A 25,088-nucleotide genomic window follows, 5' to 3' on the forward strand; every position below is an offset into this window, starting at 1 on the left:
CGTGCTTGCGTCTCCTGCCTCCTGGCCCAAACCAGCTGGACCAGCTCTCCCAGTGCCCTCCTGCAGCCCCCCCCCTTCCCACCAGCCAAGTCACAGCATCCAGGGACCTTCAGGCAAACGGGTGGTGGGTCCTGATCCTGGAGAGACCTGAAGGTGGGCTTCTGGGCAGAGATGGCCCTGCAGAGCCAGATGTGGTCTCCAGCCACACCCATGTAAGTGTCCGGGGTCGGGGGTGGGGGTGGCTGGTGGGCAGGGTCTGAGAGGGGTTCCTTGGAGGACACTGGCCTTTCCGGGGGCCGGGGGGGGGGGGTAGGTGAGAGCTCCAGCCTGGCCTCTCTAAGGGCCCTAGGGGGAATGGAGAGAGGCAGCCAAACCCGCAGGCTCTTCATGTCCCCCTCCTCAGAGAGTCAGGTGGGAAATGTGGACCCCCACCTCCTTTTTCCAGAGATTTTCTGCAGGCAGTCTTCAAGCTCAAAGTCCAGCCTGGGGGTGGGGCTATGACTGAGGGGGACAGTGGCGGGAAATACCAGGGTCCCTCACTCCCATGTTCTGCCTCGAGAAACATCCCTCAGTGCCCCAGGTGGGAAGAATTGCTTGAGATATAACAGAAAAAGTGAACAGCTCCTAAACTGGGAAAGATGATGGCAAAATCGGAACCTTAGTTCCTTAGTGAAATGGCCACCAGCTGTTCCTGGTGACAAAAGGCCACGGCCACGAACACTGTTCGTATAGAGTTGGAGATGAACACTATCAAACGGGGTGCGCAGAGGGTTTTAATATTCAAGGTTTGAGGGCATTTTAAAGTAAGAGGGGGGAGGGGCTCCAGAGGTTTGTAAAGAGTTCTGGGTAAGCGTTTCCCCCCAGGGACCCCAATTTGGTTGCTCACTCTTTTGGGTCCCCCGTTGCATTATTCACCAACTACAAACCTGGTTGCTTAGCAATGGGAACCCGATCTCCACACACCTCCCCCCCAGCAAGGAAGAGGCAGGGAGATTACATCTTGGGAATGGGACAGCAGAGGGGGGAAGTTTAGTCCTCCCCCAAGGGCAAACTTATTAGCAGGGGGCCTGGGCTCCCTTTGGGATACCCTATTAAGCATGACATTAGCCCCCTAGGTCAACTGAAATCGGGAACCCCCAGGCTGATCTCTAGCCTTGTGGCTACCAAGAAGAGGGTGCCTAGACCCCTCTTACCTGCAGTGTTTCTAGTGTTTTGGGCCTGAGACCCCTGAGTTCTGATCACCTGATTCAGTGATCTTAGATGAGTCTTTTCACCACTTCTTGGAGCCTCAGTTTCCCCATCCATAAAATAGGAACAATGGTACTATTGCCTCCCAGGATCACTGGGAAGATTAAATGAATTGCTAGAGGCAAAGCATTTAACAGCACCTGGCACACTGTACATGCTGGCTAATCATGGTTGGCTGGTTTTATTCTCAGAATAGCAACTCAGCAAAGAGTGGACTAGTGTCTCAAGATCAGGGCAGGGAGGGAGAGGCAGAGGTGACTGTGGGAGTCTATCAGAAACCCTCTAGAGCCCTTAGAGCACTATAGGTAGTAAGTCCTGCATTATTATATCTTCATGGTGTGGCCAGGGAGGATTTGGGGGGCCCCAGCAGAGTTTGGGCAATGTAGCTAATGCTCACCCAATAGAGTTAGTGCTCAAATTAATAAATGTTTGAGGGCTTGTCCTGTGCCATCCCCCCAGGGCTACATATCAAGGACAACAGGTAAATAGATAGATCCTTCCAGATATTGTCCTGTGAAGCCCATCCACATAGCGGGCACTTAAGGCACATCTGTGTATAGGTTCATGTGACAAGGACTGTCCCACAGAAGGGGTGGCTCTGTAGGCTGGGAAGCAGGAATCCTGGGGTCCTCCATGGAGGTCAGTGATGGGGTGAGCTCAGGTTAAACCTTAAACACCAAGACCCCTCTGCCTCCTCCCAGCTCAGAGTCCAGTGCTAGGCTACATGACCTGGTAACCTTTGCTCCCGGGGAGGGGAGTTGGCAGGTGGCTCCAGAGTAACCATGGCAATGGCATGTGTCCACCTTGGGATGGACACTTTTCTCCCCAGATTCCCTCATCCCCCAGGGCTGAAGGTATCTTGGGTAGGACCCGAGAGGTCTGGAGAAGGTGTGGAATTGGAAAGAGACACACAGCATGTTAGGGGCCTGGCAGGATTTGAGAGTGTCTGTAGGACAACCTTGGACTGGTTCTTATAATTAACCATAAACATTATTAATCACGGGAATTACTAACATTATTAATAATAAATGACACTACTGTTTTTGGAACACTATGTCCTGTTTTTTCCTGCATGGATATTTCCTTGCAAGGGCACCTCTCTGCAAGGCGAGAATCAAGCTATCCCAGCCTATTTTACAGATGAGGAAACTGAGGCTCAGAGAGAAGATGTCAGGCCTAGGAAGAGCGTTAGTTTAACTTGTCTTGGTCTCTGCTCTCCCCCCACCCACCCTCCAAAGAACCCCTGAGCTCTCCCCCAACTCCTTTCAGTTGCAAAGGGGAAATAGAGGAAAATGCGGGCTTCGGTTGGTTTCCAAGCAGCTCAGGGATCTTGACTCAGAGAGGGGCATTCAGGAGGTGGCCAGATGCGGGCCTGGCCCTGGGAGACCCCCTCCGCAGTCTCTGCCTTTTCCCCACAGGCCCATGGCCGAGAGCTCCCTCTACCGGCAGCGGCTAGAGGTCATCGCTGTAAGTGAAGCCCTCCTACTGCACTCCACCCGGCGTCCTGGGCCCTCCTACTCTTGTCCCAGGTCTCTTCCTCAACTCTCTCTCAATCTGGGAAGCAGGCTTGACGCTGTGGAGTGTGTGTACGTGGTGGGGAGGGCGGGAAGGCACCCTCAGCTCCAGCCCTGCCCAGGGCACCCCCACCTAAATCCTCAGGCCCCTCCCTCTGCTCCCTAGTTCGTCTATCTGGCCACCACCACCCCCAGAATGGTGAGGCCGTGTACCCCACACTCCCAGAATCCACATCCGATGCTCCATTTTGAACCCCTGTCTCCCAAACACCCCATGTCTGAACCCCATCTCTTAGACCCTCATCTCTGGATCCTCATCTCTCTAGATCCCATCCCTGTGAACCCCCATCTTATTAATCCCTATGTCTCTGATCTCCCTCTTCTGCACCTCATCTTTCTGGACCCCATCTCTACACCCTGGTCTCTCTGAACCCCCATCCTCTGACACCCATATCTGTACCACATCCCTCTGAACCCCCATCCCACTAACTCCCATCTCTCAGCCCTTGATTTCTGCATTTCCATCTCTCCGGACCCCATCTCTACGCCCCTGTCTCTCTGGACACTCACGACTGCACCTCTCCGGAACCCCCATCGCACAGTCCCCTCCCTCTGATATCGACATCTGGACCCCCATTTCTCTGGGCCCCTTTCTCTGTAACTCCATATCTCGGACCCTCACAGCCTGGTCCCCCTTGTAGATCTCCATTCCAAGGCCCCGTCCCCATCCCCTTCCACAGACCCCCCATTCCGCGCGGGCGAGGCCTCCGCAGCATCCCGGGCGCGGCCGGCCCCGCCCCCGCCGCCCCGCCCCCACCCGCTGCTGAGTCAGCGCCTCCGCAGCCCCCTCCCAGCCCGGGGCCCCGACGTGCGCTCCGCGGCCCCGCCCGGCTCGCAGCCCCGGGAGCCCCGGGAACCCCCGCGAGCCCCGCGGAGGAGGGAAGGCGGAAAGGGAGGCGGCGGCCCCGCCCGGCCCGCGGGCAGCTCCCGGTCCTCTGTACGCAGGAGAAGCGGCGGCTGCAGGAGGAGATCCGCGCCGCGCGCCGGGAGCTGGAAGAGGAGAAACTCCGCGTGGAGCGGCTCAAGGTTGGGGGCGGGCAGGAGCGCCTGCCCAGCCTGGGCAATAAAGTGGGGGTGCCTATGAGAGTCAGTTTGGGGGGAATCATAGGAGCCTGTGTCCAATTTGGGGGAGCAATTGGGAGCATGGGTTCCAGCTTGGGGGGGGGCATTCTTCCTCAGCCTGGGAGGGTAGGTGGCGGTGGTGGTGATGGGGACATTTGTACCACCTTTGGGGGCAGAGTATGGGAACAGTGAAGGTGTTTGCCCATCTTGGGTATAGGGAGGGGCCCAAAGCGATTTCACCTCTGGGGGCGCCTGTCCCATGCTGGAAGGGGTGGGGAGATGATGGGTGTTTTGTTTTAGGCTGGAAGAGCTATGGGCTGGTAGTGGGGGTGTCTGTCCCACCTGGCAATATTGGGGGTGCACAGTGAAGGCAGGTATCATATTCCCACCCTGAAGGAGAAATATCTGCCCCATTCCGGGTGGTTTTGGGCAATAAGAACTCTTCTCTACCCCGGGGATTAGGAGGGTACCGGACATGGGGTGGGGTAGTCGTTATGCACAGCTACCTTCCCATGCCCAGAGGAAGTCTCTCCGGGAGCGCTGGCTAATGGATGGGGCGGCGGAGGGGACGGAGCAGCCGGAGGACTCCACCTCCAAAGACCCCCAGTCACCCGAGGGCCAGGCTCAGGCCCGAATCCGGAACTTGGAAGACAGCTTGTTCACGTGAGTCAAGCCCCTGCCAGCCACGCTAGGCCAGGTCCCCAGGTCCACCCCAAGGAAGCGGCAAAGGGTGTGGGGGGATAGCATTGAGCCTGGGGTCCTGGCTCCCAGCAGCTCCTCTCTTCCTCAGACTCCAGTCCCAGCTGCAGCTGTTGCAGAGTGCGTCCACAGGTGCCCAGCACAAGCCCTCAGGGAGGCCCACCTGGCGCAGACAGGTGAGGGGCTGGGGAGCCAATGGGTGGGGGGGGAGGCAGCCAGCAGGGACAAAAGCACGATTTCTCCAACGGCAGTTTAACCACTGAGTCCTCTGCTATTGCTCAGCTCTGTGGTCTTGGACAAGTCGCATTTCTTGCTCCAGCCTCAGTTTCCCTATGTCCAAAATGAGAACAGCAGCAGCACAGGGTGGGAGGAGGTGAGGGGGAGGGTCAAGAAGATCATGGCTTTGTACTAGGAACAAGCCCGAGGAAGAATTCTGCCATAGGATTGCTCTTAAAGCCAGAACAAGGAATGTGGTGAGAAAAAGGGGGGGGGGCAGTGCTCGTGGAATGTGGCCTCAGAGTGGGAAGTGGGTCACCATGAGATGCTCTTGTGATCGGAGGCATCCACACGGGCTTTTGTTTTAGCAGCACTTTTATTAAGATACAGTCTGTATGCATGCTACACAACACACAGGCTTTTGACAACCTTACATTAAAATCTGGATCTCTGGGTTGTCCCCGAAGTCCCAAGATCTGCCAACATTTGTGCCTGGCCATAGGGAAGAGCAGGGGCCACAATCTCTGGCTCTTCCTGGTGCCTTAGCTTAGCTCCCAGATGCCTGTTTCAGAGCACAGAGGGAGAAGCAGACTTGTTTATGGATGTGGGAAGCAGCACTTGTTAGGTTTTAAACACTGGCTGGGAGTTCCTTGCCAGAGACGCGCAAGAAAGGATTCCTGGCCCACGGGAGCTCACCATCCAAGAGTCTGTGATGGGGGGAGCCCTGGGCAGGGGAGGAGCACGGGGGAAATCACCTGAGTAAGGTTGGGGGTTCAGGGAAGGCCTCCTGGAGGCAGTGCCATATATATGGAATCTGAGTGGGAACCAGGCAAGAGTGGAAAGGGAATTCCAGGCAGAGGAAACAGCCCACATAAAGGCCTGGAGGCCGGAAAGGGAAGAAGATCAGAGAACTATGAGGAGATCCCTGGGGCTTGGCTGCCCCTCCACTCCCCTCCCTGAGCCCATTTTCATACTTTCGCACTGTCCCTCCCCACCCTGCCCCACTCCAGCTATGCTGAGCCTCTTTTCCAGTCCTTGAACTTGTGTAGCTCATTGCAGCCCCAGAGCTTTTGCTCCTGCTTTCTCCTCTGCTTGGAATGCCCTTATGTACCTCTTGAGTTAAGGCGGTCTCCTCCTGCCCTTTGGGTCTCTCTCTGTTCAGTGTCAACTTCCTTGAGAGCCCCTCCTCCTGCTTATTTTTTTTTCTGCCATAGTCTTTCTCACTCCCTGGCATTACATATTTGTTTTTGTTTATACCTCACCCCCCTGGAATGTAAGTCCCCCAAGCAAAAGGCTTAAGTGTCCCTTGTCCACGGCAATCTCAGTAGGTGACAGAGTAGGTCCCTAATACACAGCTGTTGGCTCACAGACACAGTATTGACAAGCACCTACTGCGTGTGAGGCCCTGGACCAGGTGAGGAAGGCTGAGGGTTTGATCCTGAATGTGATGGCGGGGTAGGGGGGTGCATTGAGGGTGTTTTGAGCAGGGGAGGGTACCCGTGTGCAGGTACAGACGCGGGCTGGCCTGACCTTGTCTCTGCCATCCCTGCAGGGTCACCGGCCTCTCTCCCAGCCTACCGTGGAGGCAGGTCCCACAGGTGGGTGCTTGTGCTCCAGGTCTGGGGGTCCCAAGAAGAGGGGTCTGAATCTAGGGGCTCAGAATCTCACTCTGTCGCCCCGTTTCTTCTCCTTTCCTCCTGTCACTCCCCAAGACCACGCTGATCTGAACAAGAGAGCCTCCCTACCAGCTGGACCAGTGGACACATCTCCAGAGTCCCCCTCAGAGGCCCGAGATGAGGCTGTCAGGGCTCCGTCAGCCCTGAGGCTGTTCCCTGGGGCAGCAGGGGCCTCCTCAGAAGCCAATGGCCCCTGCCCTGGACTCAGCCCCCCTCCAGAGCAGGAGCCTAGTCAGGCGCTGGCAGCCTCCAAGGGGGGCGCGGACGAGGCCAAAGCGGGTGTGGTGAAGGTGGTATGGGAGGGGCTGAGGGCCACGGAGGACTGTGCCACGGCGGCCACGGGCCCAGAACTAGAGGCTAAAGTAGAGGAGATGGTGCTGGAGGCCATTGGGGAGAGGCAGGAAGCTAGCTGCCCAGAGCTCCCCTCCTGGGTGAAGGAGGACAGGGGCATTGTGGAGGTGGTCTGGGAGGGCGTGGGAGGGCCAGACAGTGGGGACTCAGAGGCCACGGGGGAGCTGGGCGGGGGCCAGAAGGCTGCGCAGGCCAGCTCACCGAGGCTTCTTCAGGTGAGACTAGAAGGAGCAGCTCCTGGAGAAGGTGTTCCCAGGGGCAGCCCTGATGGGCCAGGGGGCTCTGGAGGAGAGGAGGGGTCTTTCATTTGGGTGGAGAGGGTGACCCTCAGCGAGGACTGGGAGGAGCTGGGGGTGGAGGGATTGGAAGGGCCCAGGATGTGGGGACAGGGGGGAGGACCTGAGAGTCCACTGGGGGCAGAGAGGGGGGCAGGGGAGGAAGCTGGGGAGGCAGGGAGGGGCCAAGCAGAGGAACCAGTGGGCGGAGGAAAGGAGTGGAGTGAGGAGAAGGCAGGGACGGAGGAGGAAGGAGCAGACATGTCTGTGATGGCGGACAGGGAAGGAAGCAAGGACTCCTTGGAAGCAGAGAGGAGGGGGGGTGAGGACAAGCTGGGGACAGAAAGGGAAGCAGCTGAGGAGCTGTTGTCAGTAGCAAGAGAGGCCGTTGAGGGACCTTTGGGGGCAGAGAGGGAAAGAGGCGAGGAGCCATTGCAAGTAGAGCTGAAAAGTGCAGAAGAGCCAGAGGCAGAGAAGGAAGACGAGGAACCATTGGGAGTAGAGCAGAAAGGAGAGGAGGAAAAGCTAGAGGTGACGGAAGAACCAGGGGCGTTGGAAAGAAAGGAAGGCGAGGAGTCACCGAAAGTAGAGAGAACAGGAGGTGAGGCGCCACTGGAGGCCGAGAAAGAAGGCGAGGAGTCACTGGAGGCTGAGAGAGGGGGAGATGAGCCGCCACTGGAGGCTGAGAAGACCGAAGCAGTCAAGGAAGATCTGAGTCAGGAAGACCAGAGGGAGTCTGAGGGCGGACAGGAATGTCAGGCAGAGGAGGTGAGTGAGGCAGGGGCTCCCGTGGGGGCCAAGGAAGAGTCAAGGCCAGAAGAGGAAGATCCACAGCCCCAGGAGAAGCAGGAAGGCTCCCTGGAGGAGGGATCTGTAAGGCCCCAAACTCCTGCTGAGGGCCAGGGCCCCTCAGGGGACACCACCCCCCTCCTGGCAGAGACCCCAGCCCCAGAGCAGCCTGCCGAGTGCCAGCCACTGCTTCGGGTGCAAGGGCCTCGGGCCAACCCCAGTGCCCGGCCTGTGCCCACCTATGCACCTGCCCGGCAGCCCGAGCCATCTGCCCCTCCCGAGGGCGAAGAGGCAAGCGGGCCTAAGCAAAAGACGTGCCAGTGTTGTGCGGTCATGTGAGCCCACGCCCTACCACCCCACGTCCGGCTCCTCTCACAGCTACCTCGGCCTCTCGGCATCCAGCAGCGGGTCCCCGGTGCAGACAGGGCACCACCGGGCTGGCTGGGCCACCTGGGGGCTGGCTGGGCCACCTGGGAGCCAGCTGGCCCACACGTCACCTCCTCCCGGGCTTCTGGACGCTTCCCACTGCCTGTGACCCTGGCCCCCTTCTACGACAAAGCCTTTATACTTGAAAATTAAACGTTCAAGCATCCGGACAGTCTGAGCGTGTGTGTGCTCTTGGCACGGGTCCCCCTCACCACCTCCGGGGGGAGAGAGCAAGGGCTTCACTCCCGCTGGCGTCAGGGAGTCGGTGTGAGCAGACATGGCTGCCGGACACAGCGCCCCAGCTACGGGAGCTACAAAAACGTACAAGGGTGTTTCTCTGGGTGGCTTGGAGTCACACAGTCACACAGTCACTTGGAACAGAGGTTCCTTTCCTCTTCGTGGTCCACCTTCTCCCGTACAGTTAAGGCGGGATGGCGGGCACGCCGGTGTCCAGCTCATGGGCAAGGGTAAGTGTGGAAGAGCCCAGACCCCTTTGGGCCTCGTCTGGGCATCAGCCCGCGGCACTCCTGCCCGCAGTCCGTCGGCGGGAACTCCATCCGGGGCTGCGTGTGGCTGCAGGTGGGACAGCGGCGACGCCCAGCAGCTGTTTCTGTTAACAGCAGCAGGACAGATCTGGGGAGGCAGCTGCCACTCGATTTCATACACGTTCCTTTGCTCCCCCCTCCATCCATATACTCCCCAGAGGGCCAGACCCTCCCTCTGTAGGGGTCCTTCAACCTGTTCTTCCTGGCTGGGTGTCCTCAGGCAAGTGACTCAGCCTCTCTGAGCCTCAGTGTCTTCGTCTGTCAAATGGGCACCCCTCTCCTGGCCTGGGCTGGGTTCAGGCCGGAATTTGGGAACTGGGGGTGGGCCCAGAAGGCCCAGCTCCTCGGGGGTGGGCAGGAAGTGTTTCTCATAGCCAGAGCCCAGCTGGGTGGAGGTCTGGGGGGGCTCCGTAACCGGGAGCGGCTCCATCTCCTCCACTTTCAGGATGGGCAAGTCCCTGGGGGGCTGAGCCTGAGGCACCTCCTGGAAAGAGACGAGACAGGGATTCTGTGTCCCCATTCTCCCCCGCCTGCTCCCACCCACTCCCCGCTGACCCCCTCATTCGCCAACCTCCCAGACGGCCCAGACAAGCCAGGCTTTTCCGCTCACCTCCACGTGGGGCTGGCCACAATTGCTATTGGCCGGATCAGGAATCTTCTCCCAGACCCAGCGGGGCAGTACCTTGTGCCGAAGGTGGAGGCACCTGGCAAGCAGGTAAGAGGGCAGAGAACCTAAGTGACGTGATACCCAGGCCCAGTCTGCAGCACCCAGGAATATCCGCAGAACCCTGAGGCGCTCCCTTACCGCTTGCCCCCCACCAAAACTTAGCTAGTGTCCAACTGTCCTCCCCACTTGGGCAAAGACCCACATGTCTGACAGCCTCACCTTCTAGATGTGGCCAGGCTCACACCACAGCCGGTCAGGAGCAAGCCCCACAGGAGAAAGACACCCGGCAGAACTTTCCACTTCAGGCTGTTATCTGAGGCAGAGGGGCAGAGCATTTGGATACCAGGGATGGGAGAGGGATCGGGAAAGGAGCACACATGGGGCCGGGTTTGGGTGCCGGAGGCAGGTAAAGGAGCGGGGCTTATGAGTGGGTAGGGGCTAAGGGTGGGGGAGATCTTGGGGTGGGAGTGGGGCTTGTGAATAAAACAGTCACGGGTGAAAGGTCAAGGTCAGAGATGGGTGAAAGGGTCAGAGACACACTGCTTGATAATCCAAAGTATTTAGTAGGATCCGAATACCCCTGAGGCATCATCAGTAACAACCCCCAAGTCAAAAGGTTGCTCACTCACTGAAACCCCTATCTCCTTGAAACTGAGCAGGGCCCCTCCTATGGCAGTCCCACCCCTCCCCCCTACCTGGTAGGTGAAGCCGGAGGCTGAGACCTGGTGGCCCCTGTCCTGCGTTGGTGGATGCGGTCACCCACAGCTCACAAGGACCCCAGGGAAGGTCAGGGAGGGTGATGTTCCGGGTGCTGCGGCTCACTGAAGGACACACCCAGAGAGGTTGGGGAGGCAGTCAAATCCTACCTCAGGGCCTTTGCATGTGCTTTCCTGTCTGCAACACTCTCCCCAGATATCCACATTGCTCCCGCCTTCAGGTCTTTGCTCAAATTTCACCTCCTCAGTGAGGCCTTCCCTGACCATTAGAAAGTTCACTCCACAAGGGCTGTATTCCCAGCACCTAGATCAGTGGCTGGCACACAGAAAGCCCTCAAAAATGATATATATTCAAATAAATAAAAGAAAGAATGAGCATCCTATTGCCCATATGCACATTAACCCAGTGAATGGAGATTCTCTGTAGGTGGGGAGAAGCACACCTCGCAGAACTATATCTGTTTACTTATTTTTACTAAATGGTGCTTTTTTGCTTTTAAGCCAAAAGAGGGGTAGCTTTTCGGTTTGTTGTAGGATTATGGGAGACATGAACACTGATTGGGCTCTACTGCCATAGAAAGATGTCCAAAACAACAACAACAACAACAAAGAAAGATGTTCAAGTTAAATCAGCAGGGGAAAAAAAGAAAGTTGCAAAACATCACAGTCATAAGATATTCCGAGGCCAAACTATAGTCTTTAACACTGTCATCTTTTTAAAATAATAATCCAGGGGCACCTGGGTGTGATTAAGCATCCAACTTTTGATTTTGGCTCAGGTCATGATCTCAGGGTCCTCAGACGGAGCCCTGCATTGGGCTCCACACTGGGCATGGAACCTGCTTAAGATTCTTTCTTCCTCTACCTCCTTTCTCCCTCTCTCCCTCCCAAGATGATAATGATAGGGGCACCTGGGTGGCTCAGTGGGTTAAAGCCTCTGCCTTTGGCTCAGGTCATGATCCCAGGGTCCTGGGATTGAGCCCCGCATTGGGCTCTTTGCTCAGCGGGGAGCCTGCTTCCCTCCCTCTGCCTTCCTCTCTGCCTACTTGTGATCTCTCTCTGTCAAATAAATAAATAAAATCTTAAAAAAAATAAAATGATAATGATAATAATAATAATAAATGTATATATATTTAATAATCTAGATATGTATAAACATTTTAATCTAAAAAATTTTTAAATGGGGCAGCTGGGTGGCTCAGTCAGTTAAGCATCAGACTTTAGCTCAGGTCATGATCTCAGGATCCTAGGATTAGAGCCCCGAGGCAGGCAGCAGGGTGTCTGCTTCTCTCCCTCTGTTCCTCCCCCCAATTCATGTACACATACACACTCTCTCAAAAAAATAAATGAAATCCTAAAAAAAATAGAAAAACAAAAATTTTATTCTAATGATCCATATATACTTTTGTAATGTGCAATCATGGCAAAGTAATTATGTTAAAAAATAGGCTTTATCAGAGACAATGATGTAATGAGGGGTAAAATGACACTGAAGACTCTAGAAAAAAAAGTGCAGGGGATAAAATGAAAGCAGATTGGCAGGAAGTAGTTTGTTGACACCTGTGGGCACACCAGGGTTTATTATACTAGTCTCCCTACTTTTGTGTGTGCTAGAATTTTCTATAATACAAAGTTAAAAATCTTCAAAGATAGGGCGCCTGGGTAGTTCAGTGTGTTAAAGCCTCTGCCTTTGGCTCAGGTCATGATCTCAGGTTCCTGGGCTCAAGCCCCACATTGAGCCCCACATCAGGCTCTCTACTCAGCAGGGAGTCGGGCCCCCCCCCCCCCCGCCTCTCTGCCCACTTGTGATCTCTGTCCATCAAATTAAAAAAAAAAAAGAAAAAAGAACACAACTCCTATCTCAGTGTTAATAGATACATGGAAAAATCTGGAAGCTGCATTATCAGTGTCAACAAAATTATGAGAATGCTGGTATTTTTTTTTAAGATTTATATATTTATTTATTTGAGAGAGAGACAGACAGAGCATGGTGCGGGGGTGGGGGGGATCCCACGTAGGCTTCCTCCCAAGTGGGGAGCCCAACGTGGGGCTTGATCCCGTGACTCTGAGATCAAGAGTTGGTTGTGCAACCGACTGAGCCACCCAGGTGCCCCGAGAATGCTGATATTCTCAATGACATATTCCTTTAATGTGTCAGCCATGGCAATAAGCACAGATAACTTTTATAATTAGGAACAAAAAAAGGGAATAACAATATTTCTAAAAAGGAATATGTGTTCCGAGTAAAAATGTAGCCTATACCCAAAGGTATGAAAAAGAAAAGTCATACATAATCCTGTGATCCTGTTGACATTGTGGGCAATTTGTTTTCACATTTGTGCCTCTGCTTTGCACAATGCCAGGTTTATTTTACAAAAATGGAACCATCTCATGGAGTTGTGTCATCTTTTTATCTTTTTCATTTAATGAACATGACAGGCATCTTTCAATATCAATAAATATAGATCAGAGACTTCATTTTTAATGGTCAAATGACAGTCCATTATGTTGATAGCCACAAGGGTTATTGTCCACTAGGGAACAGACGACATCACAAATTTTCCCAGGCGCTGAGAGGGAACCAAAGGGGCCAATCGGGGGATAAGGGCGGGGTAGACTGATGGGTGGGTCTTGGGGGCGGGGCTAGGAGCCGGGGGCAGGAGGCGGTGAAACTCACCATTCATGCAGACAGTAGGCTTGGTCCCGCTCTGTACATACACAGTGTAGTGCGTGAGATGGCCCCGGAGTTGATGTCTTGGGACCTCTCCCCAGGCTATGACAGGGGTCCCTGGAGGGGCATCCTGGAGTCGCCAAAGCACCGGCCCAGCTAGGGGCACTGGGGAGAAAGCCAGTGTGTCAAGGCCAGCTAGAGTTCCAGGGGGTCACTCCATTCTCCAGCTCCACCACTTACCCAGTTCCTCTCTGAACCTCCAGACTGAGGGGGCAGGGGCCACGCCCCAAGGAGAGACTGCTGTCACCGTGATTCGGTAGGGGACCCCTCTTTCAAAATTCCCTGGTTGGTGGAGGAGAAAGACAGAGTTGGCTCTCCCTCCCCTACTCATTTTCTACTCGGTAGACGTCTTCATTTGGGTCTCCTGAAAAATTCGTTGAGATAAATATCTGGGTAACAGTAATTGTTCTGGGTGGTAACCCCACAGAACGCCAACAGGGCAGCTGGGAAGTGAAATAGGGAAAGAAAGGCCGCCAGTAAATGAGAACAAGTTCGCAATGCAGGCATTGGAAGCGCAATCCCGCTGGCGACCTCTGGGAGGCAGCAGAGAGCAGATGCCGGCGAACCAAGGAGGGAGGAAGCTGGGATATTTATCCACCAACACTTAGTAATTGGTGAAGGGCTGCCTCTGGGGCGACTTAATTCACCAGCACTTCCAGACTGCTTCTCAGATGGGCAAAATACTTCAGTGACCAGAGAAAGCCTTCAAGCCAGGAAAGACGGGTACCAGAGGCTGGGAGATGCTCAAACACCAGGCTATGGGTGGGGCCTGCACACCACCCATCATGGTGGGTGAGGGTCCTGAGGTCCCTTCACAAAACCTACTGCTGCTGCCTGGCCTTCCCCAAATGGGAAATTTCCAGAAGCAGAGCTCCTCCTTGCTTAGGAAGGACTCCGCCCTTCCTAAATGTTTCACTCAATACCTTTTCATGCTCTCCCAAGTCCTTTACACCAAGGATGGGCTCCCCAATGCCACACCCCAGCCCAGAACTCACTGTAAGCCCCCAGACCCGAGTAGCCAACAGCCCCATGGATACCTCCATTTGGATGAACATCTCCAACACAATGTATCCAAACGGATCCCCAAAATTCTGCCGCAGGACCTCCAATCAGATCCTGCCTGCTTATTTCCCTTCCTCAATTCCAACCCGGTATGGCCCTCACCCCTTCCCCGATCCATTCCCCCTGAGAGCAGGCAGAGATCACATGTAAGCAACAGAGTCAGGGCATATCCCTCCTCTGCTCAGAACTCTCCATGGTTCCTACCTCACATAGAGCAAAAGCCCAAGTCCTTCCTGTGGCACACCAGGCCTTGCACGATTTGCACAATTGCACCTCCCCGCCCTCATCTCCTCCCACTCTCCCCCTCACTCATTCCACTCCAGCCATGCAGGCCTCCCTGCTGTTCTAACACATCAGGCACTTTCCTGTCTCTGGGCCTTTGCACTGCCTGTTCCCTCTTGCTTTTCCCTCAGACTTCCTCATAGCTCCCCCTCTCGCCTCCTTCAGGTCTTGGTTCAAATGCTGCTTTTCCAGGAAGGCCTTTTCTAAAAACCTTTCTTTCTAAAATAGCAACCTCCCTCCTTCCCTTTGCCCTGTTTTATTCTTTTTTCCCCCCAATTACATTATGGATGTACTTGTTTTGTTATTGTTTGTTTCACTGGGCTGCTCACTCCACAAGAAAGTCAGCTCCATGAGGATGGGGATGTTGCTTCGAGAGTGAGTGGTGTGATGGTTCAGGGCCTGGCTTGAGGGGCCTGAGTATCTGGTTCAAATCCTGGTTCTACCATCTATTTGCTGTGTGGCCTCGGGTCAGTTGCTTCACCTCCCTGGGCCTTTTTCTTCATCTCTACCTTGAGCACGATAATAACAGAAACTTACTTTATAAGTAAGTCTGAATACTTTAATGCTGCTGGTAAGTGCCAATAGGCAGCAGCTGCTGTCACTGCACACCAGTGTCTAGAACATGGCCAGGCACACAGTGAGTGGTCAGTGAACACTGCTTGCAGAAATTAATGATATTTTAACCACAACACTCCCTCCTGTAGGTCCACGAATCAGTCTGCTGGACAGGAGCTGGGATGGAAGCCTAGGTGTCTGTCCACAGCCTCACCTGGCAACAGAGCACTGAGGTTCTCAGGGGGAAGCCGGATCCAGCGGAGGTGCTCCAGGCGATCCCCGTCTTGAACCCAGTCCACCACGTGCTCCTGCAACTCCCCAGACCCCCGCTGCCAAGTCACCAGCAGCCCTGTGCTGCCCGCAATGCTGCTGACCACCACGTCTCGGGGGGCGAGATCTGGACCTAGATGGGGGTTGGAGAAGTCTTGGCTGTTCTCTCAGGAAGTCCCTGCCTCCCTCTCCAGGGCACTGCTCCGAGGAAATTCGCAGCCTCTTACCCAGGCAGGCCAAAGAAAGGTTGGTAAGAGGCTCCCAGCTCGTGGCATTGATGGCAGACACCCCAACCCACTCGGCCAGGGCGGGGACAGAGGAGCTGCAGCAGGGAGCCGTCTTCTGGATCAGCTCCTGGCCTTCAGCCTGGAACCAAACTTTATAGCTCATCTGCACGCAGTGCCCCGGGTTCTGGGGGATGAGAGGAAGAAGGGGTTAGGATCTCCCATCTACCAGATCCACATCCTGTGTATCTCAGTGAGGGTCACCTCACAAACCAGTCAGCAGACTATTTCTGTTGGCTCCACTTTACAGATGAAGAAACTAAGTCTCGGGGAGCTCAGTGGCAAGGGTGACATTAGAATACAGTTCCAGGACCCACACTAGGGGGAACTGAGTAAGACGCTCCCCTTGGATGCAAAAGTTAAAGGGGAGGTTACCAAAAACCCAGTAACCAAGAAAAATTATATTTTAATCAATTAAAATCAAGGGCAAAGAACCCACGACAAACTAAATTTCAAGATCTGAAGTACAGACAGGATCTGACCCTGCCCTTATATGAGCCTGCCTTGCTTGCCTCATCCTAGTCTGTGTCCTGTGCAATTCTTTGGGATTTCAAAATTCCTACTGTTGTATAGAGGAAAAAATTTTGTAGATGATTATCCTGTCTAATAATGTTAACTGATCCTAGAACCAAACTCCTTTTGATGTACTAAGACAAAATCTTTGTGGGGGCGGGGGGGGGGGGGGGACCCTGGTTTTAATGTTCACTGAATTTTTAAATATTCAGAATAGGGGCACCTGGGTGGCTCAGTGGGTTAAAGCCTCTGCCTTTGGCTCAGGTCATGAGGCCAGGGTCCTGGGATAGAGCCCTGAATCAGGGTCCTGGGATCGAGCCCCAGGGTCTCTGCTCAGCAGGGAGCCTGCTTCCCTTCCTCTCTCTCTGCCTGCCTCTCTGCCTACTTGTGATCTCTGTCTGTCAAATAAAAAAATAAAACAAAATCAGGGGCGCCTGGGTGGCTCAGTGGGTTAAGCCTCTGCCTTCAGCTCAGGTCATGGTCTCAGGGCCCTGGGATCGAGCCCCACATCGGGCTCTCTGCTCAGCAGGGAGCCTGCTTCCCTTCCTCTCTGCCTGCTGCTCTGCCTACTTGTGATCTCTCTCTCTCTCTCTCTAAAAAAAAAAAAAAAAATCATTAAAAAAAAAAAGATCTCCTGTCTCAATAAATATGATCTATAAAAAAAAAGTACTCAGAATACATGGGGACTTTCTAGGCAGTTTTTATGATCAATTCGCAGCACAATCTCTGTTCTTTTTTTTTTTTTTTTTTTTTTAATTTATTTGACAGAGACACAGTGAGAGAGGGAACACAAGCGGGGGAGTGGAAGAAGGAGAAGCAGGCTTCCCGCCAAGCAAGGAGCCCAATGCGGGGCTCGATCCCAGGACCCCGGGACCATGATCTGAGCCAGAGGCAGACGCTTAACGACTGAGCCACCCGGGCATGTCACAATCTGTTTTTTTTTTTTTAAAGATTTTATTTATTTATTTGAGAGAGAGAGACAGTGAGAGAGAGCATGAGCGAGGAGAAGGTCAGAGGGAGAAGCAGACTCCGAATGGAGCTGGGAGCCCGATGTGGGATTCGATCCTGGGACTCCGGGATCATGACCTGAGCCGAAGGCAGTCATCCAACCAACTGAGCCACCCAGGCATCCCCACAATCTGTTTTCTAATTAGAAAATTCTTTAATGTGCCCTGCATCACCTCACGCCTTTGAAATCCCTGGAAACTGGATCTATGGCCTGACATGTGGTCAACTTTGGTAAATATCCTAATTATATATGGAAGAAAGGCATATTCTGACGTTTCCTATGTAAGTCCATTAGGCTGTTTGTTAATCACCTGTTCAAGTATTCTAGATCTTCACTTGTTTTCCATCTATTATGAAATCTCTGATGGGGTATATTAAAATCTCCCACAACGGTTGTGGATTCATGTATTTCTCCTTGTAGTTCTGTCAATTTTTGCTAAATGTATTTTAAAGCCATATTATTAGGTACATACAGATTTAGTGTTCCTCTCACATTGCTGGGCTGCATAATTGCCATATGCAGTTACTTTATTTTCCCTTTCTCTTCCACAGAATATTACAATTAGAATACTTTATTACATATTCATTAAGACACGAGAAAAATGGGTTATCTATGTATTTCATTTCAGCATAGTAAAGGGGTGTTAAAGTATGTATTATGACATAGACACTGAGGCTGTGAATTGGTGTGAGTCTCAGCTCTGCCACTAACCAGTTGTGTGGTCTGAAGCAACCTCTCTGTGTCTTTCTTTTTTTTTAAGATTTTATTTGACACAGAGAGAGAGATCACAAGTAGGCAGAGGAGAAGGCAGAGAGAGACGGGGAAGCAGGTTCCCCGCTGAGCAGGGAACCCAATGTGGGGCTCGATCCCAGGACCCCGAGATCATGACCTGAGCCGAAGGCAGAGGCTTAACTCACTGAGCCACTCAGGCGCCCCAGTGTGTCCCATTTTTCTTATCTGTAAAGTCAGTTAATATAAAGGAGCATGGAGGCTAGAACCTGGCACATAGTAAGAGGTCTGTGTTACATGTGGTTAAAATTAATATTAGACTGTGAGGCCCAAGAGGGTATGGGCTCTGTTGTTTTGTTCCTTGCCATTATTTACTGTGAGCCAGGGCCTAGCAATGCCTGGAACATAGCAGATGCTCAACGGATTTGGATCAGTGAGGACGGCTGCATCATTGTCTATCATCTCCTAATGTCATTCTGACACTAGCATTCAAGCCCTGGCACACTGTGCTCTATTTTATGGAGCTGAGCCTAGTCTGGCTTTCAAACCTCTGCACCTGCTGTTCCCCCCTGCTTGGAACATCTGTACACATCTTCATGTCTCAGCTCAGATCTCCCAGAATTAGCTGACATGGGTGGAGGCTAGCTCTGTGCCCAGCACTATGCCAGGGCCTCTCTGAGCATCCCCTCCTTGGAGCCTTGGAGCAATCTCAAGAAGGCGGCACTGGAACCGCCGTCTTGTTTACACCGGTGTTATCTGGGATTTCCTGACGTGTGCAGAAAGAATGGAACCCCTCTCCATAGCTCACCTTCCACAGAAGCAGGGGTTCCTGTCTGCCTGGTGTCCCACAGAGGTTCCCAGATATCCATACATCTTTTGGAGCTGTCAAGGATGAGGAAAGGGGTTACAAATCAGAGTGGCCTAGTGGTACATACTGCCAGGAGGGAAGTCGAGGTTATAGGGGCAAGCCTGGAGATCCTCACCAGAGGGCAGTGTCTGGAAGAACAAAGTGGGGCTCCACTCGCTCCAAAGATTTTCTTCTTTTTCCATTCGGCAGCGGCCCCGCACCTCATAGCCAGTGGCCAGCTCCAGGTCCTGAATCTCGACAGGTGCCAGGGGAATGGACTTCAATTCCGGCTCCAGCTGGGGGATAGAGAGGAAAGAGCAATGAAGCCGAGGACTGAGTTGAGAGTACTTGACCCGATATGTCAGCAGACTCCAACTAGCCTGCTTTGTCCCAAACCCTGGGGTTCTCAGGACACAGAGCTTTTGTATTTGAAATTGGGACCATCCCAGGCAAGAAGAAGAGACGAACTAGCCACCCTATGGGTCATGTATAGCAGTAGGTAGTAAATTTTATCATTATCCCCATTTTACAGTTGAGGAAAACTGAGGCCCAGAGAGGGGAAGTGACTTGCCCAAGGTCACAAAGCAGATGAATGCTGGAGCTGAGAGTCATAATCGGGCAGTCAGATTCCAAAGCCTATATCTCGGCATTTCTCTGAATTGCATGAATAATCACAGTGACAACTGTCTTCCACATGGCAAAGTTTTGCAGCTGAGACTATTAGTTATCCCTAATAACCATTCTCCCCTTTTTCCTGTGGAAATGGAAGCTCTGAGTATCAGTTGGAAACGCGGCTGTCAAGAGTAAGGACTCCATTTCCCAGCCTCCCTTACAACCAGGTAAGACCATGTGACTGTGCTCTGGCCAATGAGATATGAGAGGAAATGATCCTGGTAACTTCTGGGTTGTACTAAGTACAGGGGCCGGTTCCCTAACTCCTTCTGGGGTCTCCTTGCTCTAAAGTTCTCTTCCATTTGTCTTGCTGTGTGAGCTTGCTAAGGTGCTTAACTTCTCTGAGGTTGGCTCCCCCAGCTATGAAATAAAAATCTTACAAGCATCTACTATAGGGGCCCCTGGCGGGCTCAGTCAGTGGAGTATGCGGACTCTTGGTCTTCCTGTCCTGAGTTTGAGCCCCATGGGTGGGGCAGACCTTACTTAAAATAAACAAAAATTAACATATAAATAAATAAATAAAAGCATCTACTATAAAGGGAGGTGGGGAGGGACTCATCAAGATAATCCATTCAATTAGCTTGGGACCTGATGTATACCAGGTGCTCAGAAATGTCAGCTGCCTTTATTCATTATTTTGAGGTGTTTAAACTAAACCTTGCTCCTTATCTGTAAAATGGGTAGGTATAAAATGCACCCACTTCAAAGAGTTCTTGGAAGGGTTTCATAATTTTAAGGTTAATGTAAGCTATTGGAGAACTTCTATTCATTCACAACAATGTTTGAGGACATTTACTGAGTTTCTCAAAAATTCCAAGTGGAGGGGCGCCTGGGTGGCTCAGTGGGTTAAGCCGCTGCCTTCGGCTCAGGTCATGATCTCAGGGTCCTGGGATCGAGTCCCACATCGGGCTCTCTGCTCAGCAGGGGGCCTGCTTCCCTTCCTCTCTCTCTGCCTGCCTCTCTGCCTACTTGTGATCTCTGTCTGTCAAATAAATAAATAAAAAAAAATCTTTAAAAAAAAAAAAAATTCCAAGTGGAATTTGGGATCGGGACAGCATGGAATTTTAGATTATTTGGTGGTGGGGGGTGATTTTTTTAGCTGAACAAGATGCACGTACAGGCCTTTTTGTGTGAGATGTGGACAGATCCTAAGGGCAAGTAAGGAACAGGTCCTGGGCTGGGTTTCTGATTTGGGGATAATGCCCTGGGCCCTGCCTGGAAGACAGTGAGGAAAACGGGGGGCCCTTGACACTCACCAGGGTCCAGGCCGTCCCCTGGCATCTTTGATAGTAGAACTGGCAGGCCATGACATTATGGGGTGGCCACACAGGTGGGGCCCAATGGACAGTGGCCTCCAGGGGCTCATCCTCTGAAAAGTCCACGTCAGGGTACAGCCTGGGTGCATCTGGCTTCACTGAGGAAGGGGAGGCCAGGTGCATTAAGCCAGGACTTCAGGGACCACCCACCCCACATAGAGCACACCCCCCCCACATCCCGCCGATTACTTCGGGTTTCCAGATTCACGAAGACTGGGGGCCAGAGAGGCTGGCCTGCCTTGGTACCCCAGACAAGCAGTTCATCAGACATGGTCAGCTGTTCCCTCGGAATGGTCACCCAGCTCTGCCCGGCGGGCACTGGCACGGTCCACGTTCTTTTGGAATGGCTGTGAGGAGAGATGTGGGGATGACGGGGTGTGGGGCCAGAGCCATAATGATAACTCCTCTCCCTGGGTTCAAATCCCAGCTCTGCCACTTCAGAGCTGTGTGACCTTGAACAACTGACTTGACTTCTCTGTGCCTGTGTCCTCATCTACAAAACAAGAGTGATAGCAGGACCTGCTGAAGGGCTGGAGAGCGAGGGCAATCGATGAGACAATAAAAGGAATGTGTTTAAAACTGCACTGGCTGCCCAGTACATGTCATGCGAGCATTGCTTACTGTGTTCATTGGCACCTGCTTATAAGTACGCCATTTGCCCTTACAGAACTATCCAGTCAGCAGATACATACTGACAGGCCCTCTCATAGAAGCTGGGGACAGGGCTGCGACCAAGGCGGGCGAGGACCCGCTCTCTGGAGCTGCTCTTCCTGTATGGGAGGCAGAATCCCTAACGTATGTAACGGATGATAACATCATCAGGCCCGTGAGGAATGAGTGCTGTTTCAGGTCAGAGATCTCTCAGACGAGACTTTTGAACAAAGGCCTGAAGGTCATGAGGGCGGAGCCATGCAGTACCTGGGGGAAAGCATTTCAGGAAAAAGCAGCCTTCCGGAGTGCAAAGGCCTTGAGGTACACTCACGAATGTGTTTTTTTTTTTTTTTTTTTTTTAAAGATTATTTATTTATTTATTTGACAGAGAGAGATCACAAGTAGGCAGAGAGGCAGGCAGAGAGAGAGAGAGGAGGAAGCAGGCTCCCCACCGAGCAGAGAGCCCGATGTGGGACTCGATCCCAGGACCCTGAGATCATGACCTGAGCCGAAGGCAGTGGCTTTACCCACTGAGCCACCCAGGCGCCCCACGACTGTGTTTGAGGAACAGCAAGGAGGAGGCCTGCACGGCAGGAGTGGAATGAGTGAGGGGGAGAGTGGGAGGAGGCGAGGGCAGCGAGGCGAAAGGCAAGCTGCAAGGCCTAGTAGGCCACAGGAAGGACTGGGGTTTTTACCCCAGTGAGGTGGGACCCCTGGAGGGCCGGAAGCAAAGCTGAGATGGGCCCTGACGCGGATGTTCACGGGCGCCCCCTGGCGGCTGTGGCGAAGAACAGACTGTGGGCTGGAAGGTGCAGGCCAGGGGCCCCAGGAGAGAAGGTGACTGACCACATGGCCCAGGTTAGCCATGGTGGATGGGGGCTGGACCAGGGTGAGTGCCCAGGAAGGAGAGCGCGTCAGATTCTGGATGATGTAGAAGGTGGAGCTAGCAAGGCTTGCTGACAGACCAGATGCGGGTGACAGTGAGCGGTGTTTAGGATATCCTGACGGATTAGATTTCCAAAGTTCAGAACAAGGCTTTCATAAAACAGCAGTAACAACAAAAACGCAGGTGCTGGTGAAGATGTGGGAAACTGCAGCCATGGTACACTGCTGGAGGGAATGCAAAATGTCACAGCTGCCGCAGAAAACAGTTTGGCAGTTCCTCAAAAAGTTAAACACAGAATTGCTATAGGACCCAGCAATTTCACTCCTAGGCACAGACCCCAAAGAATCAAAAAACAGGAACTCAAGAACTTGGCCATGCATGTTCATAACAGTGCGAGTCACAATCACCAAAAGATGAAAGCAAACCAAGTATCTATCAACAGATGAGTGGATACCCGACACGTGATAGATCCATACAGTGGAGTCTCACTTAGCCATAAAAAAGGAAGGGTGTTCTGATTCCTGCTACTATGTGGCTGGACTTCAAAAACATACTAAGTGGAAGAAGCCACACATGAAAGGCCACATTTCTTATAATTCCATTTATAGGAAATGTTCAGAACAGGCAAATCCATAGAGACAGAAAGCAGGGTGGTGCTTGTCAGGGGCTGGTAGGGGGCAGGGGGAGGAGGATGAGGAGTGGCTGCTAATGGGGATGGAACTTCCTTTTGGTGTGATGAGAATGTTCTGGAACTAGACAGAGGAGGTTGTTGCACAACACTGTGAATGTACCAAACGCCACTGAATTGTTCATTGTTTGTTTGGGTTTTTAATATTTTATTTATTTATCTGACAGAGAGAGAAAGGAAGAGAGCATGAGCAGGGGGAGAGGTAGAGGGAGAGGTAGAAGCAGACTCCCAGCTGAGCAGGGAGCCCGACATGGAGCTTGAGCCCAAAATGCCAGGATCATGACCTGAGCAGAAGGCAGACGCTTAACCAACTGAGCCACCCGGGCGCCCCCTGAACTGTTCATTTAAAAATGGGTTAGCTTAATGTGATGTGGATCTATCTCATTAAGAAAGGGGGAGGCCTTCTCCGACTCCTCCACCCTACACCATTTAAAACTAGGCCCCTCTGGAATGGAATGGCTGTGATGATTGCACAACAATGTGAATGTATTTGATGCCACTGAACTGAACACTAAAAATGGTTGAGAAAAAACGATGGTAAATTTTATGAGTATTTTACCATCATTAAAAACAAACAAAGAAGGGGCACCTGGATGGCTTAGTCTGTTGAGTGTCTGCCTTAGGCTTGGGTCATGATCCCAGGGTCCTGCATTGGGCCCCTGCTTCTCCCTCTGCCTGCAGCTCCCCCTGCTTGGGCGCTCTCTCTCTCTCTGACAAATATATAGATAAAATCTATTTTTAAAACTCCCCAAAAACAAAAAACAAAAACCAGGTGTCTGGCTGGCTCAGTTGGTCAAGCGTCTGCCTTTGGCTCAGGTCATGATCCCAGGGTCCTGGGATTTAGCCCTGCATGGGGCTCCCTGCTCAGTGGGGAGCCTGCTTCTCTCTCTCTCTCTCTGTGTGCTTGCTCACCCTCTATTTCTCTCTCTCTCTCTCTCTCAAATAAATAAATAAATAAATAAAAACCAACCCACCCACCCCACTGTGGTTCCCACCTTTCAATGCCCCTTTTACTCCTCCCTCAAGTAGCCACATGTGAAACAAATTCGAGTTTGCAGCTGTGCTTCATCATGAGGGAACCTAGGTCTCCCCTTGACTCCATGAGGGCCAGGCTCCACGAGGGACAGGCTTTCTGACTGCCTCTTTCTTTGCTGCATCCCTGGCACCAGACCAAATTACCTTTCTATACCCTCAGAGAAGTTAGGTTACTTGCCTGAGGTCACACAGCAATAAAAAAAAAAACACCTTCTAATTATTAAGCAATTTCTCTTTGCTGATGCCTAATTCATTGAACCCTCTGAACCAACGCTGGGAGGCAGGTTCTTTATCATCATCTTTTGACGGGGGGGGGGGGGGGGGGGGTGTTGGTGACTGGTCTAGGGTCACACAAGGAAATGCTGAAACTTGGAATCAAGGGCTTGCGAGGGGGAGGGCTACGGAGCAGAACTATTGGAGTGCTCTCAACCCGAGTATGCTAGGACCTGAGCGGCCACCCTCTAAAGCGTCAGTTTCCCCACGTCAGCCGGTTGTACTCACTACTTCTGGCTCTGGAGGTGCAGCGTGGAGGGTGCTCCCAGGTCCCCAAGAGCTTCCCACGAGCAGTTCAGATCGCCCAAGGGTCCAACTCCATAGCACTGCAGTGGCCCAGGGCTGTCTGGAGAGGGAGGCGGGGGTGGGGGTGGGGGCGCGCAGGGAGTCCGAGGGAAAGGGCTCAATGCCCCCATCCTGCACATCCCAGAACCTGAATTTCCCCCGACTTCTGCCAATGGTGCAGGGCGATCCGGGGGTCCCTTCCCGGCGAGAGCAGCAGGAAGGGGGCGATGGATACCCCTCCTCAGTCTTTGGGCATAACTCCTCCCCTCCCTCTGCCAGCCACATCCTGTTACCACCCCTAGAGCCTCCACCCCACCCGTGGGCCTCGGGCTCCCACCTCGCGGCCGACCCCCCACCCTCGACCCCGTTCGCCAACTCGTCTCTCCGCCCGGTCCCTGCCCGGGGAGGTGCAGAGGGGCATCTGCCCCTCCGGGGTTCGTTCCGCAAACTTGCGGTGCACGCGGAGGCTCGGCGCTCTCGCGGCGATCGCGGCGGCAGGGCGCCTGACACAACTCACCCCGGGACCGAGTCCGGTGGCCCAGCAGCAACAGCAGGGGCAGCAGCACCAGCTTCGGCCACGGCCCGAAGAGGGGGGCCCGGGGCCCCCGCATGGCGCCCCACCGCGCGCCCCCGAGTCCTGCCCGGCCCTGCCCGGCCCAGCGCGGCCGCGCCGCCCGCCTGGCTCTCCCGCCCCACCAGCGAGCGGCGAAGGGAAGCGTCGCTCAGCTCCCAGCCGCCTCCGCACCTTGCGCTCCG

The 25,088-nt window shown here is 53.3% G+C and overlaps 2 protein-coding genes across 4 annotated transcripts; one reads left to right on the plus strand and one right to left on the minus strand.

Annotated features, from left to right (window-relative positions):
• Positions 1-8,488, plus strand: PALM3 (paralemmin 3). 2 transcript variants are annotated; one of them, XM_004748256.3, is made up of 7 exons: positions 2-212; positions 2,667-2,715; positions 3,768-3,848; positions 4,405-4,547; positions 4,675-4,759; positions 6,352-6,397; positions 6,512-8,488. In XM_004748256.3, the coding sequence occupies exons 1-7, from the start codon at positions 172-174 to the stop codon at positions 8,227-8,229; spliced, it is 2,163 nt and encodes a 720-aa protein (XP_004748313.2). In that variant the 5' UTR covers positions 2-171; the 3' UTR covers positions 8,230-8,488. The 2 variants fall into 2 exon arrangements, with proteins under 2 accessions (XP_044939002.1, XP_004748313.2); XM_045083067.1 differs by having other exon boundaries at positions 1-212; positions 6,352-8,488.
• IL27RA (interleukin 27 receptor subunit alpha) lies at positions 8,481-25,088 on the minus strand. Of its 2 annotated transcripts, XM_004748250.3 has the most exons (14): positions 24,850-25,088; positions 24,276-24,393; positions 20,704-20,861; positions 20,455-20,612; positions 18,663-18,822; positions 18,488-18,561; positions 15,372-15,555; positions 15,089-15,277; positions 13,156-13,257; positions 12,922-13,080; positions 10,224-10,349; positions 9,748-9,841; positions 9,472-9,565; positions 8,481-9,345 (listed from the first exon to the last, which is right to left on the minus strand). In XM_004748250.3, exons 1-14 carry the CDS (start codon positions 24,941-24,943, stop codon positions 9,091-9,093), a joined length of 1,965 nt encoding a protein of 654 aa, XP_004748307.2. In that variant the 5' UTR covers positions 24,944-25,088; the 3' UTR covers positions 8,481-9,090. The 2 variants fall into 2 exon arrangements, with proteins under 2 accessions (XP_004748307.2, XP_012909545.2); XM_013054091.2 differs by lacking the exon at positions 13,156-13,257.

This window comes from Mustela putorius, unplaced genomic scaffold (assembly GCF_011764305.1).
Source record: "Mustela putorius furo isolate JIRA1106 unplaced genomic scaffold, ASM1176430v1.1 tig00000095_pilon_pilon_pilon, whole genome shotgun sequence".
Classification (NCBI taxonomy): domain Eukaryota; kingdom Metazoa; phylum Chordata; class Mammalia; order Carnivora; family Mustelidae; genus Mustela; species Mustela putorius.

Bases quoted from the DNA above. Each gene is read 5' to 3' on its own strand.
- PALM3 (XM_045083067.1), top strand. From the start codon at position 172: ATGGCCCTGCAGAGCCAGATGTGGTCTCCAGCCACACCCAT. The intron at 2,716-3,767 runs GTAAGTGAAGCC...CTCTGTACGCAG, and splicing joins AGCGGCTAGAGGTCATCGCT to GAGAAGCGGCGGCTGCAGGA. The intron at 4,760-6,351 runs GTGAGGGGCTGG...CCATCCCTGCAG, and splicing joins GGCCCACCTGGCGCAGACAG to GGTCACCGGCCTCTCTCCCA.
- IL27RA (XM_004748250.3), bottom strand. From the start codon at position 24,943: ATGCGGGGGCCCCGGGCCCCCCTCTTCGGGCCGTGGCCGAAGCTGGTG. The intron at 24,394-24,849 runs GTGAGTTGTGTC...CTCCCTCTCCAG, and splicing joins CCACCGGACTCGGTCCCGGG to ACAGCCCTGGGCCACTGCAG. The intron at 18,823-20,454 runs GTGAGTGTCAAG...TCTATCCCCCAG, and splicing joins AGGGGACGGCCTGGACCCTG to CTGGAGCCGGAATTGAAGTC.